Below are 17,667 nucleotides of genomic sequence, written 5' to 3'. Positions count from 1 at the left end.
CGTCCTGCCGCAAGTGTGCAAGTAGCCTTATCTCTGTCCTAATCAGTCAAAAAAAATGAATTGAAGATATCCTGATGCATCCTGGACGGATTGCTCTCCATGGGGATAAAATTGATAAGTTCTTTTCCGGTATTGAGCCCCTAGGACGGAACTCTATGCCGGAAAAGAAAAACGCTAGTGTGAAAGTACCCTAAGAAACGGACGTTAAAAATGGACCCAAGATAAAGCATGTTCTATTTTTTGACATCCGTTTTTCAGACAGTCAAAAAAACTGCCATGTGAATAACCCCATAGACTATCATTGGTCTTAAAACGGACGTGTGATGGCCGTTAAAAAAATGTACATCACGTGTCCGTTTTTCACTGTCGTGTGCATGTAGCCTATGTGGGGTGCATCAGACGTCAATGGTGCCTGTTGTGCGGGTTCGGCACAGTGTTATGGCTTCCATTCATAATAGAAGCCACAACACTGAGGTAAGGGTACTTTCACACTTGTGGCAGAGGATTCCGGCAGGCAGTTCCTTCAGCAAATCCGGATGCAAATGGATGGCATTTGTCAGACGGATCCGTCTGACAAATGCATTGGAATACCGGATCCGGTATTTTTTTTTCTTCACAGATTTAATGGTCTGTGCATGCGCGGACCGGAAGAACGGATCAGTCAATGCGGCAATTTTACATCCGGATCCGGCACTAATACGTTAAATGGAAATTAATTCTGATTCCGGCAAGTGTTCAGGATTTTTGGCCGGAGAGAGACAGCATACTGCGGTATTTTCTCCGGCCAAAAAACGTAAGGGACTGAACTGATGCATCCTGAACGGAATGCTCTCCATTCAGAATGCATATAAAACTGATCAGTTCTTTTTCGGTATTGAGCCCCTAGGACAGAACTCAATACCGAAAAAGAAAAACGCTAGTGTGAAAGTACCAGAGCCAGACCTGATCCCGGCCGCGGGGTTCATTCATTTATTTACTTACTTATGTAGAGCTGACTTATTCCATGGCGCTTTACAGACATTGCGCCTCACAATCTAAGTTCCCTATCGGTGTGTCTTAGGGGTGTGGGAGAAAACTCCATGCGAATGTTCGGATTTGAACCTAGGACTCCGACTCATGGGAGACACGTCACCGCAGCCACTTGACCAGTGCCAAACTGGATGTTGACGCTGGTAAACCTGAGCTTCGGAAACCTTAAGAGGTATTGAGCAGGTGATATTAATGTCAGTGCATCAGGACTTACCACAGGTATTCTTTCTGTGGGATATGCTCAAGTCATGACCGTAGGTGGGCGCTGAGGACTGGAGTTGAGGAACACTGGTCTGTGGGACACGGTATATTGCTTGACAATCTCCTTCAGTCCCATAGAAGTAAATGGAGTGGAGAATCCGGGACCCTGTGCTTGTGAATGGTGGTGGTCGGACCCCCAGCTGTTACAGCAAGTTCATGCAGGAGCTCCGTACTGTATTAGAATGTATTGGCTTCGATGAGCTGAAGTTATTACTTCACGAAGTCTCGTGAGACTTTGCATAATAACTTCAGAAAGTGGTACCTTAGAACCGAACCTGAGTTTGAGAAATGGTTTTTTTTTTTTTTTTTGCAATATACTGAAGCCAATAAATTCTAATACTGTACAGGGATCCTGCTCCGTACAGTATTAGAACAAAGTTTTATGCGAATCGACTTCGGATGTTTCATCCGAAGTTAATTCGCTCATCCCTAATCATTGGTATGACCACGACCAAAAACGCCCGTACTATTAAAATATAAAAATATTTCTCCAATATGGCGAATGACGTAACAGAAAAAAGGGTCAAAGTGGCCAATTTGCCATTTTTTTCAGTAGACATAAGTATAAAAAAAATTATGGGGGTCAGAATATGGTGATGTAAAAATTTCTTATTTTTTTTCTCAAAGTTAAAATTTATTTTTATATTATTTAGACATAAAAAAAAAAACTGTACATATGGGGTATCCTTATAATTCTACTGGTCCAGAGAATGAAGGTCATGGGTTAGTTTTGCCACACATGGAACGCCATAGGAAAAAAACCCGTCTTATTGAAGGCAGGATCGTGGGATCAGTGTGGAATGCGGGGCCTTATTGGTAGGTTGTCCCGATTCTTCCAGAGGACCGCTGTAGGAGGGGTCACGAAGCAAGGTGGATCGCTCTTCCCTGCTTTCGGTGTAAGTTCGGCACATGCTGGCAACCCCGGGCTTATTATTCCGTGTTCCGGGGGAAGGAACTGCTTGAGGCAGCGGTAGGGGGCGTTCCCATGGTGCCGGGGAGCACTCCTATGGCGGGACGTAAGGACGTGGCGTCGGCGGAGTGACGCAGACATCGCATGGTGACGTGGGTACCGGCGTCCTAGCGCTGACGTTGAATACAAGCTCTAATGTCTCAGAGAATGCTTCAGGACGTCCGCTCTGTTCCATTGAGGATACAGAATCTCTATTAAAAACAATCAGCTACAATGAATTTGGAAGAACCTAACGAACCCCTATCCATTCAAGACCAAATGTTTTTGGGACTGGCAGACAGGAAAAAATGTGTTTTTCCAGTCTACAACAACATTAAATCCCTTGTACATAATGAATGGAAGGACCCAGAAAAGAGAAAACCAGCGTCCAAAATGTTTAAAAGAAAATATCAGTTTGCGGAAGAAGATTCGTCTTCATGGGACAGACCCACTAAGGCCTCTTTCACACTACCGTATGGCTATTTCAGTGTTTTGTGGTCCGTTTTTCACGGATCCGTTGTACCGGGGGGAGGCAGGACTATACTGCCAAGGGGCCCAAGGTATTATCTAGAGATGCTTTAAGATACCATGAGGTGTACTGAAAGGGTTTGACTAATTCCCCAATCTCAACCGGACTAAAGTGTGCGGCAATAAAAATGCGCCATTTATTGAAGAATTTGGAGGCTGAACCTTCTTTGTGCCTAGACGCCTCAATGCTCAACAAAACTTTCAAATCAGAGACCACAGCTGGGATATCTGGCATGGCGTCTGTGAGCCATCTTTGAAGCAAGACTCTTTTAGCCACTAATAAAACAGAGTGCAATATAATCGGTACCTGAGTTGGGTTTTCCAGACGTATGTAATGGAAGACCAGGGCCTGGGGTTCCATAGGTAATTCCAACAACCAGTTTGTCCTGACATAATCAATCACGGTGGCCCAAAATTTGACTACCTCAGGACATGTCCATATGCCACGCCAGAAATCCGTAGCAGCCATTTTGCAGTTTGGACAATGGGTGATGCGGTCCCGAAACTGAGGCGAGGCTGGAAAATTAAAACCATAAATGGCTCCATGCATCATTTTAAAATACGTTTCCCGCCAAGTCTCGCCTATCACGCATTGGCGGACCTTACTCCAGCCTTCCAGGATCTTTTCCCCAATCTCATCATCCATGGTGATACGCTCCCACTTCTTAAAAAGTGTGGACATTTTGGCTTTCGTGAAATTGCCTGAAAGAGCCCTATACAATCTAGAGAGTAAAACTGTTTGGGGAGAGAAACTGAGGATCTCGTCGAAGGAATTCGTCATCGCCTCCTTTGACAGATCACGCAACCTATGTGAACAGAAACCCACAATCTGCATTATTTGCAGGAAATGGGAATCCGGCAGGGCATATTTTTCCTTCAGTCCTTTTGGGGTCAGCCAATGCCTTTCCCCTTCGTGCATCAGATGTTCCGCCCTAGTCAACCTTCTAGACACCCACAGCTCAGAGGGTCTCAAACTAATTCCTGACGGGAATTCTGGATGACCCCACAACGGCATCCATTTAGAGATTGCGTGAGGCAAACCTAGTGTCTTCCTGATTGCCTTCCAGGCTGCTATCGTATCTCTCAGTAAAAGCGAGGATTTAATATACTTGGGTAACGAGGCCAGGTTAGAATGAAGACACGTTACCAAGTTCCAAGGAGCCACCAGGTTTTGTTCCAGTTCCCTATTAGAGAAAAGATCAGTATTGTGCACCCAATCGGATATGTGACGCATAAGACAGGACAAATTGTAACCCCGTATATTCAGGAATTTTACTCCTCCCTCTGGTTTCCACAGCATAAGCTTCGAAAGAGAGATACGAGGGCGCCTGCCGGACCACAAAAACGTGGTAAACTCTTTATTCAGGGCAGTGACATCAGTATGTTTCATTAGGATCGGAAGCGTTTGGAGGGGGTAGAGCAACTTAGAAAAGCTCATCATTTTGATGAGCTGGCACCTACCTAGTAGAGACAAGGGGAGTGAAAGCCATTTCTGTAATTCAGATATTATTTTCGCTATGAGGAGAGGGTAGTTTAGCGACTACAGTGACCCCGGGAGCTTACCGATTTTAACCCCTAAGTAAGTGACATATTTCTTAACAGCAGTTAAAGAGAAACCCAGGTCCAACCAGAACTGCGGTGGATTAGTGGCGTGTAACTCCAGAATCTCACTTTTAGACGAGTTTATTTTATAACCCGAAAAGGACCCCAAAAAACTTAGGAACTCCATTAAGGGGCCTAAATGTCGCTGAGGAGTGTCCATAAAGATCAGAAGATCATCGGCATACAAAGCCAGTTTGACCGCTTTCTTACCTATAGTGATACCTGAGTACAGGTCAGAGTCCTCTAAAAATCTAGCTAGAGGTTCGATGGCCAGGTCAAAGAGGAGGGGGGAAAGCGGACAACCCTGTCTAGTTCCTCTCTGAAGGGGAAAAACCTGGGACAGGAAACCACCCGTATGAATGCGCGCCGCTGGGCTGGAATAGAGACCCTTCAGGAAAGTACGGATATCCCCAAATATCTTGAATCTATCCAGCACCACCCCCAGCCAGTCCCATCGCAATGAATCAAAAGCTTTTTCCGCGTCCAAAGCCAACAAAATAGGGGTCGAGGCTGGCTGAGGGCGGCGCCGAACCCAATTCAAGGTCGTCAATACCTTCCTGATATTGGCCACCCCCGACCTCCCCTTAATGAAACCAACTTGTGAAGGACTTATCAGGGCGGGCATTAGAAGGCTCAGTCTGTCAGCCAGTATTTTAGTCAAGATCTTGAGATCCTGGTTAATGAGCGAGATCGGGCGATACAAGCCTGGATCTTGTGGGTCTTTATTAGGCTTAAGTATCAGTTTAATGTGAGCAACATTTACATGAGCAGGAAAACTACCCGTGTGTAGCAGGTGATTAAAATATTCTATTAGCGTGGGGGCAAGATTATCTTGTAGCACTTTATAAAATTCCCCTGAGAATCCGTCAGGGCCTGGCGCCTTCCCATTATGCAAGGAGCGTATTATATGCAGTACTTCCTCAGCAGTGATTTCCGCATTTAAAGATCCCCGTTGTTCCTCAGTCAGGGAAGGCAGTTTGACATCTGATAGGAAACGCTCGCCCTTTCCGGGATCCTCTGGAGTGTCACTGTAGAGACGCTCATAGTATTTCCCCAGCAATTCATCAACTTAGGATTTGTTTGGACCACTCCCCCCTCCCCTTTCAGAGCTGTGATGACTGTAGGAGCCCTCCTGCCCCGTGCTAAGTTAGCCAGCATTTTGCCTGATTTATTCCCAAATCTGAACAGATCCGTCTGGAATTCTGACCTGTACATGGCCTCTCTTTTATCTACCCACAATTCAAAGGTATTCCTAGCTGCAATCCAAGCCTCCTTGTGCTGAGTGGAAGCCACCCGGAGGAACTGAGTGTATGCCTGTCTAAGAGCCGAGCTAGCCTCCTGATATTGTTTTGCAACCACCTTGCGCAAATTACTGACATAACTGAGAATTCGACCCCTCAGGACCGCTTTAGCAGTCTCCCAATGGGTCGAAACATCTGATGCACCCCAGGGATTATCCCCTTGAAACTCCCACCACCAACCTTGCAGTGTGTCCTTAAAGTTGTCATCTTTGGCCAGAAAAGAAGGAAAACGCCACAGAAAATCAGTTCCTCTAGGGTAAGTATCCTGCAGGGAAATGGAGATAGGTGAGTGATCAGAAATAAGTAAGTCATGAATTTCAGCGGAAACCACCCTAGACGATATATGCAAGGGAAGGAAGAGGTAGTCAATACGAGACCATACATTGTGTGCGTGCGAAAAATGTGTGTACTCCCTGTCATCAGGATGCAGAGAGCGCCAGGTATCATATAATCCCGTAGAGGCTAAAAGGGGAGGTATAACCTTGTCAGAGAGCCTTTGTGTTCTGACCATCCCCTCAGTCCTCTTCCGGTCTTCCAGAACAGATGCGACTGAGTTAAAATCACCACCCACAATTCTGTTGTGAGTTCCATCCATATGCAGTCTGTTCTCCAGAAAAGCATAAAAGGGGGCTTTAGCATCATTTGGGGCATAGACATTATGAATACTATAAGATGTCCCTCCAATTTCCACCAATAGCTTATGCCATCTACCCTCACTGTCATGAGATTCTGATATTTTCCCTGAGAAATTTCTATGAAGCAATGTGAGTACTCCTGCTTTGCGTTCCCTGGCCGAGGATCCGTACACAGAACCTACTTTTTTTCATGCGAAAGAAATTTGTATCCTCCAAGTGCGTCTCTTGCAGGAGGACCACGTCAGGTTGAAGACGCTTCAGGTGGCGCAAAATCTTAGACCGCTTTTGTGGGAGCGTAAACCCTTGACATTCCAGGAGATGATTCGCATTTCAGCTCTGATATGCACGGATCCCCGGACAGAGAAAGCCAAGGGAGGAGGGAGTGAGAGAGGAGGGAGGGAAAGAGAACAAAAAGCAAAAGACAAAAACCAATACAAGTATGACTGAAGAACACTGCCTATGTGTATGGCAGCAGGCAATAATCCGCTAGGCAGAATACGACTAGATGGTGTCAGCCGTCCCTAAACCTAGTTATAGACTTTCCTTTTTTACGCCATGACAGAACTCCCGTATACCTAGCCTAAGCAATAGCAATCTGTACGACTGAACAATAAATGGCCCTAACATGAAATAGAGAGCAGAATAACACACATCCCTGATCTGGGGTGGCTGAGCAGCACTAACATAACTACCCCTCAGGAATGAGTCCCACCAACATTTTGAATTAAGGTTTATCAACGTCCTCTTCTGGAGTGCCTTTCTGAGCCATTCCGCAAACGGTCATTCCCTCGGCGGACAGCTGGTTCCACCGAATCCTTCAGAGTGGGCCGCTGAGGAGAGAGGGCGACGTCATGCGGCTCTGAATCTACAATCTCGTCTAAGGCCTCCTCTGCCTCAGAAGGGGACCTAAAGGTAATAGTCCCTCCATGTGCTCGATGGATCTTTAGAATCGCAGGGAAAAGTAGTTGAAAACAAATGTCCCTTTGGTAGAGTGCAGTGCAGACTGGGCTAAAAACCTTACGTTTTTTTCGCCACCTCAGCCGAGAAATCCTCAAACAATAAGATTCTGTGACCCCTGATGGTTATCTGATGCCGTCTCTTGCGAAAACTGCGAAGCAGGGCCACCTTGTCATTAAAGTCCAGCAATTTAAAAATAACTTGACGAGGCCGTCCATCCCCACCGCGGAGAGACTCCGTATTAGAGTCCCTAGTGGCACCTCTTTCCGGGCCAATCCTGTGGGCCCGTTCCACCTGACAGAAAATTTTTAAACCCAGGGCCTCAGGCAATTCCTTTTCACATAGATCCAAAAGGTCTGGTTGTTTAATGGATTCAGGCAGGCCCACCACTTGTTGCGGCGGGACCTGTTTTCAAGATCATCTACCTTAAAAGGCAGGTACTCCAGGGCATGCTGTTGTGATTTCATGACAGAGTCCCCTACTTGCTGCTGCAAGGAACGCAGCTCTTTCTCTAGGGCCCCCACTTGTATGCTGGTCTGATTTACTTCCTCCCTCAGGGAGTTAAAAGAGGCCAATATTGTCGTCTCCAGGGTTTTCTGGATGTCCGGCATTATTGGCATTGCCACTTCTATGGCTAGCTGTTTGTAGTCCAATGGGACCGAGCTGCCCAGGGGGGACCCATCACCCTGAGTACTTTGGGAGCCCTCCTCCCGGAATATCAGCGGCTGAGTGTCCGCCATTTTTGCCGCGTTCTGTGAGGCTGCTAGTTGCGCACCTGTAACTTTCTGCCCACTCCGGAGGAGATATCTTTCCATCAGCTCCTCGGTGCAGGTAAGTGGTGTCAGTCGGACGTCTCTCAGGGCTGAAAAGCAGCTCCCTGCGCTGCAAAATGGAAGCGGTGTTCGGCGGTATGCAGGAGCTCCGTGCACTGCATCCTCACATGGCGGCGCCGGAACCGGAAGTCCGTATGGTCCATATTATCTGTGACTGGGTTAAGTCTTTTTATAAGAGTACTTTCACACTAGCGGTATTGAAATCCGGTAAAGGGTCTCTACTGAAAAAAAAACGCATCAGTTTTGTCCTAATGCATTTTGAATGGAAAGCAATCCGTTCAGTATGCATCAGGATGTCTTCCGATCTGTCCCTTGTACAGTATTTGACCGGTCAAAATACCATTTATTCCGGATGAGACGTATCCGATATATCACCGGATCCGTCTAACGGATCCAGAAAAAAAATCTATTCGTTTGTACACTGCTTGCCGGAACTGCCTGCCGGATTCTAACAATGCAAGTATGAAAGTACCCTTAGATTGGATTTACATTACTGTTCGCAGCACATCTCCTGTTTAAACGGAAAGATCTGCTGCGAGTAAGCTAGTACAAAAATCCACCCAGGAAACGCATTAATAAAAAAAAATCTGAAACTTTTTCTGTGGGGGTGATTTATCAAACTGATGTAAAGTAGAACTGCCTTAGTTGCCCATAGCAACAATCAGATTCCAACTAGGAAAGGAAAAGTGAAAGGTGGAATCTGGTTGCTATGGGCAACTAAGCCAGTTCTACTTTATACCAGTTTGCTAAATTTCTATGTGTATATATCTATGTATGTATGGGCTATGCGTGTGTGCGCACACGTATACATTTCCACATGTTAGTTTGTATGTTTTTTAAGATTGCAGAATAATTGTTTTCTTCCATTTTCAGGGCAACACCTTCAAGAGTTGTTCTTCACCCATGTGCTGTCGAAACTGTCAATTATAATGTTCAGTTATTTGGTTCCACCCTACCAGTTAAGGTCATGGAGGCTTTGGCAAGTGCTCATGGTAATTCATTATATTTTTATGCAGTACAGCATCTGGGGCTCACTATTGTAACATACACACTGCACTTCACATCCGGGCCATTTCCTCCTTCCTCACAGACCCATTTATTGCAAACCAGACATGTCACTTTATGTGGTAATAACTTTAAAACGCTTTTACTTATCCAGGCCATTCTGAGACAGTTTTCTCGTCACATATTGTACTTCATGACTGGTAAAATTGAGTAAAAAATATTAATTTTTAATTATAAAAAAAATACCAAATTTACCAAAAATTTGCAAATTTCAATTTCTCTACTTTTATAATAGATAGTAATACCTCCAAAAATAGTTATTACTTTACATTCCCCATATGTCTACTTCATATTTGGATCATTTTGTGAATGTCATTTTATTTTTTGGGGACGTTAGAAGGCTTAGGCTACATTCACATTAGCGTTTTTCTTTTCCATCATTGAGTTCCGTCACAGGGGCTTTATACCGGAAAAGAACTGATCAAGCATATCCCCATTCATTTTGAATGGAGAGCAATCCGTTCAGGATGTCTTCAGTTCAGTCATTTTGACTGATCAGCCAAAAGAGAAAACCGTAGCATGCTACGGTTTTATCTCTAGCGAAAAAACCCGGAAGATTTGCCTTAATGCCAGATCCAGCATTTTTCCCCATAGGAATGTATTAGTGCCGGATCCGGCATTCAAAATACCGGAATGCCGAATCCGTCCTTCCGGTCTGCGCATGTGCATACCTTTTAAAAATGAGGAAAAAATTTATACCGGATGCGTTTTGCCTGATGACACCGGAAAAACGGATCCGGTATTGCAATGCATTTTTCTGACTGATCAGGCATTTTTCAGACTGATCAGGATCCTGATCAGGCAGGCAGTTCAGGCAACGGAACTGCCTGCCGGAATCAAACAACGCATGTGTGAAAGTACCCTTAGAAGTTTAGAAGTAAATCTTGAAATTTTTCAGAAAATTTCCAAAACCCACATTTTAAGGACCAGTTCAGGTCTGAAGTCACTTTGTGAGCTCTTCCAAAACACCACCAATTGCGGCGAGACATAGGTCTATATGGGACACTTCCCTATACCTAGCATGGATATGAGCCACTGACTATCCATTCATAGAATACAACGGGGAACTTACCTTCGATTCTATTAACCCTGAATGTTCTTTGAAGTCCCCTGATGATTTCTGGTAAATCAGAATGAAACATGGCATGTAGGGCTTTATAAACGGGGTACAATTTAGGATTAGACCCTTATAGAGGGAAAGGTTCCGTATGGGGTCGCACCTGTCGGGGCGGGTGCTCTGTGTCTGATAGGCAGGTAAACAGTTCAGCCCTCAGCCCTCCTTTTAGGTAGGGAATTATGTCAGGGAAAAATTAGGAGAACAAATTCATGCCTTAAACACAAGTGCACCGGTCACCAGTGTCCTTCTGCCACCTCACAAAAGGACCAATCGCTACCAGGTGTGGATCTCCCTACAGAACGTGGTAAGATCCACCTAATTTTTCTTTTTTCACTCACTTTGTGACATTAGTTAGTGGCGCTTTTGTCAAAGTGTAATTTTTGTCTCGCAGCAATGTGGTGTAGTTTATACTTATTTTAATATACATAGTAAAAGTTATGTTTTAAGATACTCAGTTCACCCAATTTATTGACAATAGTTTGGGTTGTGACATTATACCCCCATACATCCAACATAGTGTGGTGGTATAACTAATATTTCATTGACAGATTTAACAGTGATCATTAAGATGGGAATACCCCTTTAATGGAAAATAGAGATGAAATTTCAGAATTTCACTTTTTTGGCAAATTTTCAATTTTTCCAGTAACAACCAAACAAAACTCAATATTTATTGCCCTGATTCTGTAGTTTATAGAAACACCCCATATGTGGTCATAAACTGCTGTACAGGCACACGGCAGGATGCAGAAGAAAAGGAGCGCCATGTGGTTTTTGGAAGGCAGATTTTGCTGGACTGTTTTTATATATATATATATATATATATATATATATATATATATATATATATATATATATATTACACCATGTCACATTTGAAGACCCACTGATGCCCCCCTAGAGTAGAAACTCCAAAAAAGGGACCCATTTTGGAAAATACACCCCTCAATTTATTAAAAACAGATTTTACAAACTTTGGTAAACCTTTAAGTGTTCCACAAAAGTTAATGGAATATGGAGATGAAATTTCAGAATTTTTATATTTTGGCAAATTTTCCATTTTAATCAATTTTTTCCAGTAACAAAGCAATTAATGTAATGGTAGCAACTTGTGAGTTTCCTTAGCATTACCCCCTTAAGGACCCACGGCGTACATGTAGGGCGCAGATGCCCGTGACTTGAGGACCAGCGCCGTACATGTACGGCGCGAGTCCTTAAGGGGTTAATGCTAAGCAAACTCTCAGGCTGCTACCATTACATTATAGTCAGCCTTTCTTGCCAAAATTGGCAGGTTAAGTTGATTTAAATGTACAGGAATGTTAAAGGGGTTGTCTGAAGAGTCTCTATTTATTTTTAAACCAAAAGCATCGTGCTTACCATTTCAAACCTCCTTTGTTCCTGTGACTGTGCCCTGTCCTCACTGCCAACATTATTATGACTGCTGTGGTGACATGCATGTGTACCGCACGTGACCGCAGCGGCCAATTACTGGCCTTCTCAAACTAGTGCCGAGACCTGTGATTGGTTGAAGTAGTCACATGTGGTACTGATAGCACAGTCACTGATAGCCGGACCCCTGCTGCATGCGCCAGCATCTGTGAAATTACCAATGCCAGCATTAACCCTTGATATGCCGTGGTCAGCGCTGACTGTGGCACGTGCGATGTCCGTGCAGGGAGGAAGCAGCCATCAGGTCCTCCCGCTGCTGTGACGGAGACCCGATGGCAGGGAAGGCAGCCCTTAGGCATTGTGGCTGCCTTCTTTGAAAGCCTGTGAGATCCAGCCCCCTTGATCTCACAGGCAAGCAAGCTGTAAGTGTATTACAGACTGTAATACACTTACAGCCAATGCATCACAATACAGAAGTATTGTAAAGGGGATCAGACCCCCAAAAGTTGAAGTCCCAGAGTGGGACAAAAAATAAAGTTAAAAAAAAGCGTTCTTTTCCCCAAATAAAGTTAAAAAAAAGTGTGAAAAGTAGGCATATTGGGTATCGCCACGTCCGTATTGACCGACTCTGAATATATCACATGACTTAACCCCTCAGATGAACACCGTCAAAAAAATAAAATAAAAACTGTGCTAAAAAAACTATTTTTTTGTCACCTCACATCACTAAAAGTGCAACACCTAGCAATCAAAAAGTCATAGGCACCCCCAAATAGTACCAATCTAACCTCACCTCATCCCGCAAAAAGTGATACCCTACCTAAGACAATCGCCCAAAACTTAAAAAACACTATGGTTCTCAGAATATGGAGACACTAAAACATGATTTTTTGTTTCAAAAATATTATTGTGTAAAACTTAAGTAAATAAAAAAATATACATATTACGTATTGCCGCGTCCGTAACAACCTGCTCGATAAAAATACCACATGACCTAACCCCTCAGGTAAACACCGTAAATTTTTTAAAATAAATATGGTGTCAGCCATTTTTTGTCACCTCACATCACAAAAAGTGTAATAGCAAGCGATCAAAAAGTCATATGCACCCTAAAATAGTACCAATCAAACCATCATCTCATACAGAAAAAAATGAGCCCCTACTTAAGACAGTCGCTAAAAAAAAAAAACTACTGCTTTCAGAAAGTTTTTTTCAAAAATGCTTTATTATTTTAAACTGAAACAAGCAACCAAACAAAGTAGTCATATTTGTTATTGTCGCGTCCGTAACAACCTGCTCTATAAAAATAGCACATGATCTAACCTGTCAGATGAACGTTGTAAATAACAAAAAATAAAAACTGAGCCAAAACAGCTATTTTTTGTTACCTTGCCTCAGAAAAAGTGTAATATAGAGCAACCAAATATCATATACCCTAAAATAGTACCAACAAAACTGCCACCTTTCCCGGTAGTTTCCACAATGGGGTCACTTTTTTGAAGTTACTACTCTAGGCGTGCATCAGGGGGGGCTTCAAATGGGACATGGTGTCAAAACAACAGTAAAATCTGCCTTCTAAAAACCATATGGCGTTCCTTCCTTCTGCGCCCTACCGTATGCCCGTACATCAGTTTATGACCACATATGGGGTGTTTCTTTAACCTACAGAATCAGGGCAATAAATATTGAGTTTTGTTTGGCTGTTAACCCTTGCTTTGTTACTGAAACAAATTGATTAAAGTGGAAAATCTTGCAAAAAAGTGAAATTCTGAAATTTTATCTCCATTTTCCATAAATTCTTGTGGCACACCTAAAGGGTTAACAAAATTTGTAAAATCAGTTTGGAATACCTTTAGGGTGGTTGTCTCTAAAATGGGGTCATTTTTGGGTGGTTTCTACTATGTAAGCCTCACAAAGCGACTTCAGACCTGAACTGGTCCTTAAAAGTGGGTTTTGGAGATTTTCTGAAAAATTTCAAGATTTGCTTCTAAGCCTTGTAACATCCCCAAAAAATAATGGCATTCACAAAATAACTCATTTCAACAGATTATCTAAATCGGGGATCGCTAAACAGTACAATCACGCTGCAGTAAGCACACGGTTTTCTTGCGCTTCTTTTGTGAAAGCACCACAGTCAGTCCTTTTGTGCTTGCCCTTAAAGCAGTTGTGTGGAAAAATCTGATGTGAAATCCGCTGGAAAAATCAGAGGCTGTCCCTCGTATTTCCACATAGCAGGAGCATAAACATCAATGCAGAATTTTGTTGCAGTGGAGATCTGTAAATGCAATATGCTAAAATGCCACTAAACTGCTGTGAGTTTTGTACTGTGGACTCTATCGTACATGCTTGGATACTAAACTTAAGCAGCAAATGTATAATATAGGTTCTATGTAATTTGCCAGAATGACCAAATTGCACATTTATAATCATTGGCTTGTGTTTTTTTTGTTTTTTTCTTATTTACTGTTCTTTTTCTCTCTTTATCATCAGTCAGTGACTCTTTAATGGTGAAGATTCATGAACTTGGTTGGGCTTGGTTAGTGTGTGGTGATCGTATTATAATCTGGAAAATAAGCCAGTCTTCATCTGCAAAGGTAAATCCTAGTTACAGTTCACTTCAGACTAAATGACCACATTTATGAGGATGCAGACTTTCAAACAGCCTTAACCTTTTAATTTTTTCATTAGTAGCCCGCAGCCTGTTAATAATCATATGCTTCATCCTGTTTTCCGATGCTGCATAAGTTAAAAAAAAAACGGTTTTATTCTCCATCAGCGCTATAGTGCCGGCCAGCTTGAAGTCAAATGGGCAGCGGCCTCCTTGCTTCAAGTCAAGGTAACCACGTCCCCGAACTGTCCCCTCTTGCCTGAGAGTAACAGCCTGCAGTGCGGCCGCGATTCCCCAAGTCTCGCTCATGCACATTGCGCCACCAAATCCCGGCTAACAGCGGCAGCAGGAGATGGAATAGCTCATTATTACAGACCGCCCCGCGCATACGCAAGACTTGGGGAATCGTGGCCGCACTGCAGGCTGTCACTCTCTGGCAAGAGGGGGTGGTTAGGGGGCGTGGTTACCTTGACTTGAAGCAAGTAGGCTGCTGCCGCTGGCCGGAACTATAGCGCTGATGGACAACAGGATGAAGCATATGATTATTAACAGTCTGCGGGGTACTTTGAGGTACTGCTGAGGCTACTTTCACACTTGCGTTAGGTGCGGATCCGCACCTATAATGCAAACGCTTGTATCCGTTCAGAATGGATCCGTTTGCATTACCAGGAACAAAAAAAGAATTTTTTTTTTTTATTCATTATAATGCAAACGGATCCGTTTTGAATTACATTGAAAGTCAATGGGAGGCGGATTCGTTTTCAATTGCACCATATTCTGTCAGTGAAAACGGATCCGTCCCCATTGACTTACATTCTAAGTCAGGATGGATCCGTTTGGCTCTGCATCTTCAGGCGACATCAAAACGCGTTTTGGTGTCCGCCTCCAGAGCGGAATAGAGGCAAACTGATGCATTCTGAACGGATCCTTATCCATTCAGAATGCATTGGGGCTAATCTGATCCGTTTTGGGCCGCTTGTGAGAGCCATGAAACAGATCTCACAAGCGGACCCAGAAACGCCAGTGTGAAAGTAGCCTGAGGGATGTAAATGCATTTTTGAGGTGACAGGTTCCCTTTAACCGCCTCACGCAGGATTGCGGTCCGGAGGCGGCAGCCCTGCGCTCACCGACGCATATACGCGTCATCTCGCGTGAGCCAAGATTTCCTGTGAACGCGCACACACAGGATCGGAAGGTAAGAGAGTGGATCTCCAGCCTGCCAGCGGCGTTAGTTCGCTGGCAGGCTGGAGATGCGATTTTTTTAACCCCTAACAGGTATATTAGACGCTGTTTTGATAACAGCGTCTAATATACCTGCTACCTGGTCCTCTGGTGGTCCCTTTTGCTTGGATAGACCACCAGAGGACACAGGTAGCTCAGTAAAGTAGCACCAAACACCACTACACTACACTACACCCCCCCCCCTGTCACTTATTAACCCCTTATGAACCACTGATCACCCCATATAGACTCCCTGATCACCCCCTGTCATTGATCACCCCCCTGTAAGGCTCCATTCAGACGTCCGTATGATTTTTACGGATCCACGGTTACATGGATCGGATCCGCAATACACGTACGGACATCTGAATGGAGCCTTACAGGGGGGTGATCAATGACAGGGGGTGATCACCCCATATAGACTCCCTGATCACCCCCCTGTCATTGATCACCCCCCTGTCATTGATCCACCCCCCTGTCATTGATCACCCCCCTGTCAGGCTGCATTCAGATGTCCGTATGTTTTTTACGGATCCACGGATACATGGATCGGATCCGCAAAACACATACGGACATCTGAATGGAGCCTTATAGGGGGTGATCAATGACAGGGGGGTGATCACCCCATATAGACTCCCTGATCACCCCCCTGTCATGATCACCCCCCTGTAAGGCTCCATTCAGACATTTTTTTTGGCCCAAGTTAGCGGAATTATTATTTTTTTTTTTTTACAAAGTCTCATATTCCACTAATCTCACATGAACTCCCCATACCCCTCACGGAATCCAAATGCGTAAAAATTTTAGACATTTATATTCCAGACTTCTTCTCACGCTTTAGGGCCCCTAGAATGCCAGGGGGCAGTATAAATACCCCACATGTGACCCCATTTCGGAAGAAGACACCCCAAGGTATTCGCTGAGGGGCATATTGAGTCCATGAAAGATTGAAATTTTTGTCCCAAGTTAGCGGAAAGGGAGACTTTGTGAGAAAAAAAATAAATTATCAATTTCCGCTAACTTGTGCCAAAAAAAAATAAATTCAATGAACTCGCCATGCCCCTCATTGAATAACTTGGGGTGTCTTCTTTCCAAAATGGGGTCACATGTGGGGTATTTATACTGCCCTGGCATTTTAGGGGCCCTAAAGCGTGAGAAGAAGTCTGGGATCCAAATGTCTAAAAATGCCCTCATAAAAGGAATGTGGGCCCCTTTGCGCATCTAGGCTGCAAAAAGTGTCACAGATCTGGTATCGCCGTACTCAGGAGAAGTTGGGCAATGTGTTTTGGGGTGTCATTTTACATATACCCATGCTGGATGAGAGAAATATCTTGGCAAAAGACAACTTTTCCATTTTTTTATACAAAGTTAGCATTTGACCAAGATATTTATCTCACCCAGCATGGGTATATGTAAAATGACACCCAAAACACATTGCCCAACTTCTCCTGAGTACGGAGATGCACATGTGTGACACTTTTTTGCAGCCTAGGTGGGCAAAGGGGCCCACATTCCAAAGAGCACCTTTCGGATTTCACCGGCCATTTTTACACATTTTGATTTCAAACTACTTACCACACATTAGGGCCCCTAGAATGCCAGGGCAGTATAACTACCCCACAAATGACCCCATTTCGGAAAGTAGACACCCTAAGGTATTCGCTGATGGGCATAGTGAGTTCATAGAACTTTTTATTTTTTGTCACAAGTTAGTGGAATATGAGACTTTTGTAAGAAAAAAAAATAATCATCATTTTCCGCTAACTTGTGACAAAAAATAAAAGTTCTATGAACTCACTATGGCCATCAGCGAATACCTTAGGGTGTCTACTTTCCGAAATGGCGTCATTTGTGGGGTGTTTGTACTGTCTGTTCATTGTAAAACCTCAGGAAACATGACAGGTGCTCAGAAAGTCAGAGCTGCTTCAAAAAGCGGAAATTCACATTTTTGTACCATAGTTTGTAAACGCTATAACTTTTACCCAAACCATTTTTTTTTTACCCAAACATTTTTTTTTTTTATCAAGGACATGTAGAACAATAAATTTAGAGAAAAATTTATACATGGATGTCGTTTTTTTTGCAAAATTTTACAACTGAAAGTGAAAAATGTCATTTTTTTTTGCAAAAAAAATCGTTAAATTTGATTAATAACAAAAAAAGTAAAAATGT

The 17,667-nt window shown here is 43.7% G+C and overlaps 1 protein-coding gene across 1 annotated transcript in view; it reads left to right on the top strand.

Moving 5' to 3' along the window:
• NUP133 (nucleoporin 133) overlaps positions 1 to 17,667 on the top strand; it is a 301,419-nt gene that overhangs the window by 4,608 nt on the left and 279,144 nt on the right. Inside the window, exons 2-3 of the mRNA XM_040429313.1 lie at positions 8,969 to 9,087; positions 14,157 to 14,260. Of these exons, the coding sequence (XP_040285247.1) occupies positions 8,969 to 9,087; positions 14,157 to 14,260 (223 nt within the window). The remainder of the gene's footprint in view (positions 1 to 8,968; positions 9,088 to 14,156; positions 14,261 to 17,667) is intronic.

Source organism: Bufo bufo, chromosome 4 (genome assembly GCF_905171765.1).
Source record: "Bufo bufo chromosome 4, aBufBuf1.1, whole genome shotgun sequence".
In the NCBI taxonomy this organism is placed as follows: domain Eukaryota; kingdom Metazoa; phylum Chordata; class Amphibia; order Anura; family Bufonidae; genus Bufo; species Bufo bufo.
This window is presented reverse-complemented; position numbering and strand designations above follow the sequence as displayed.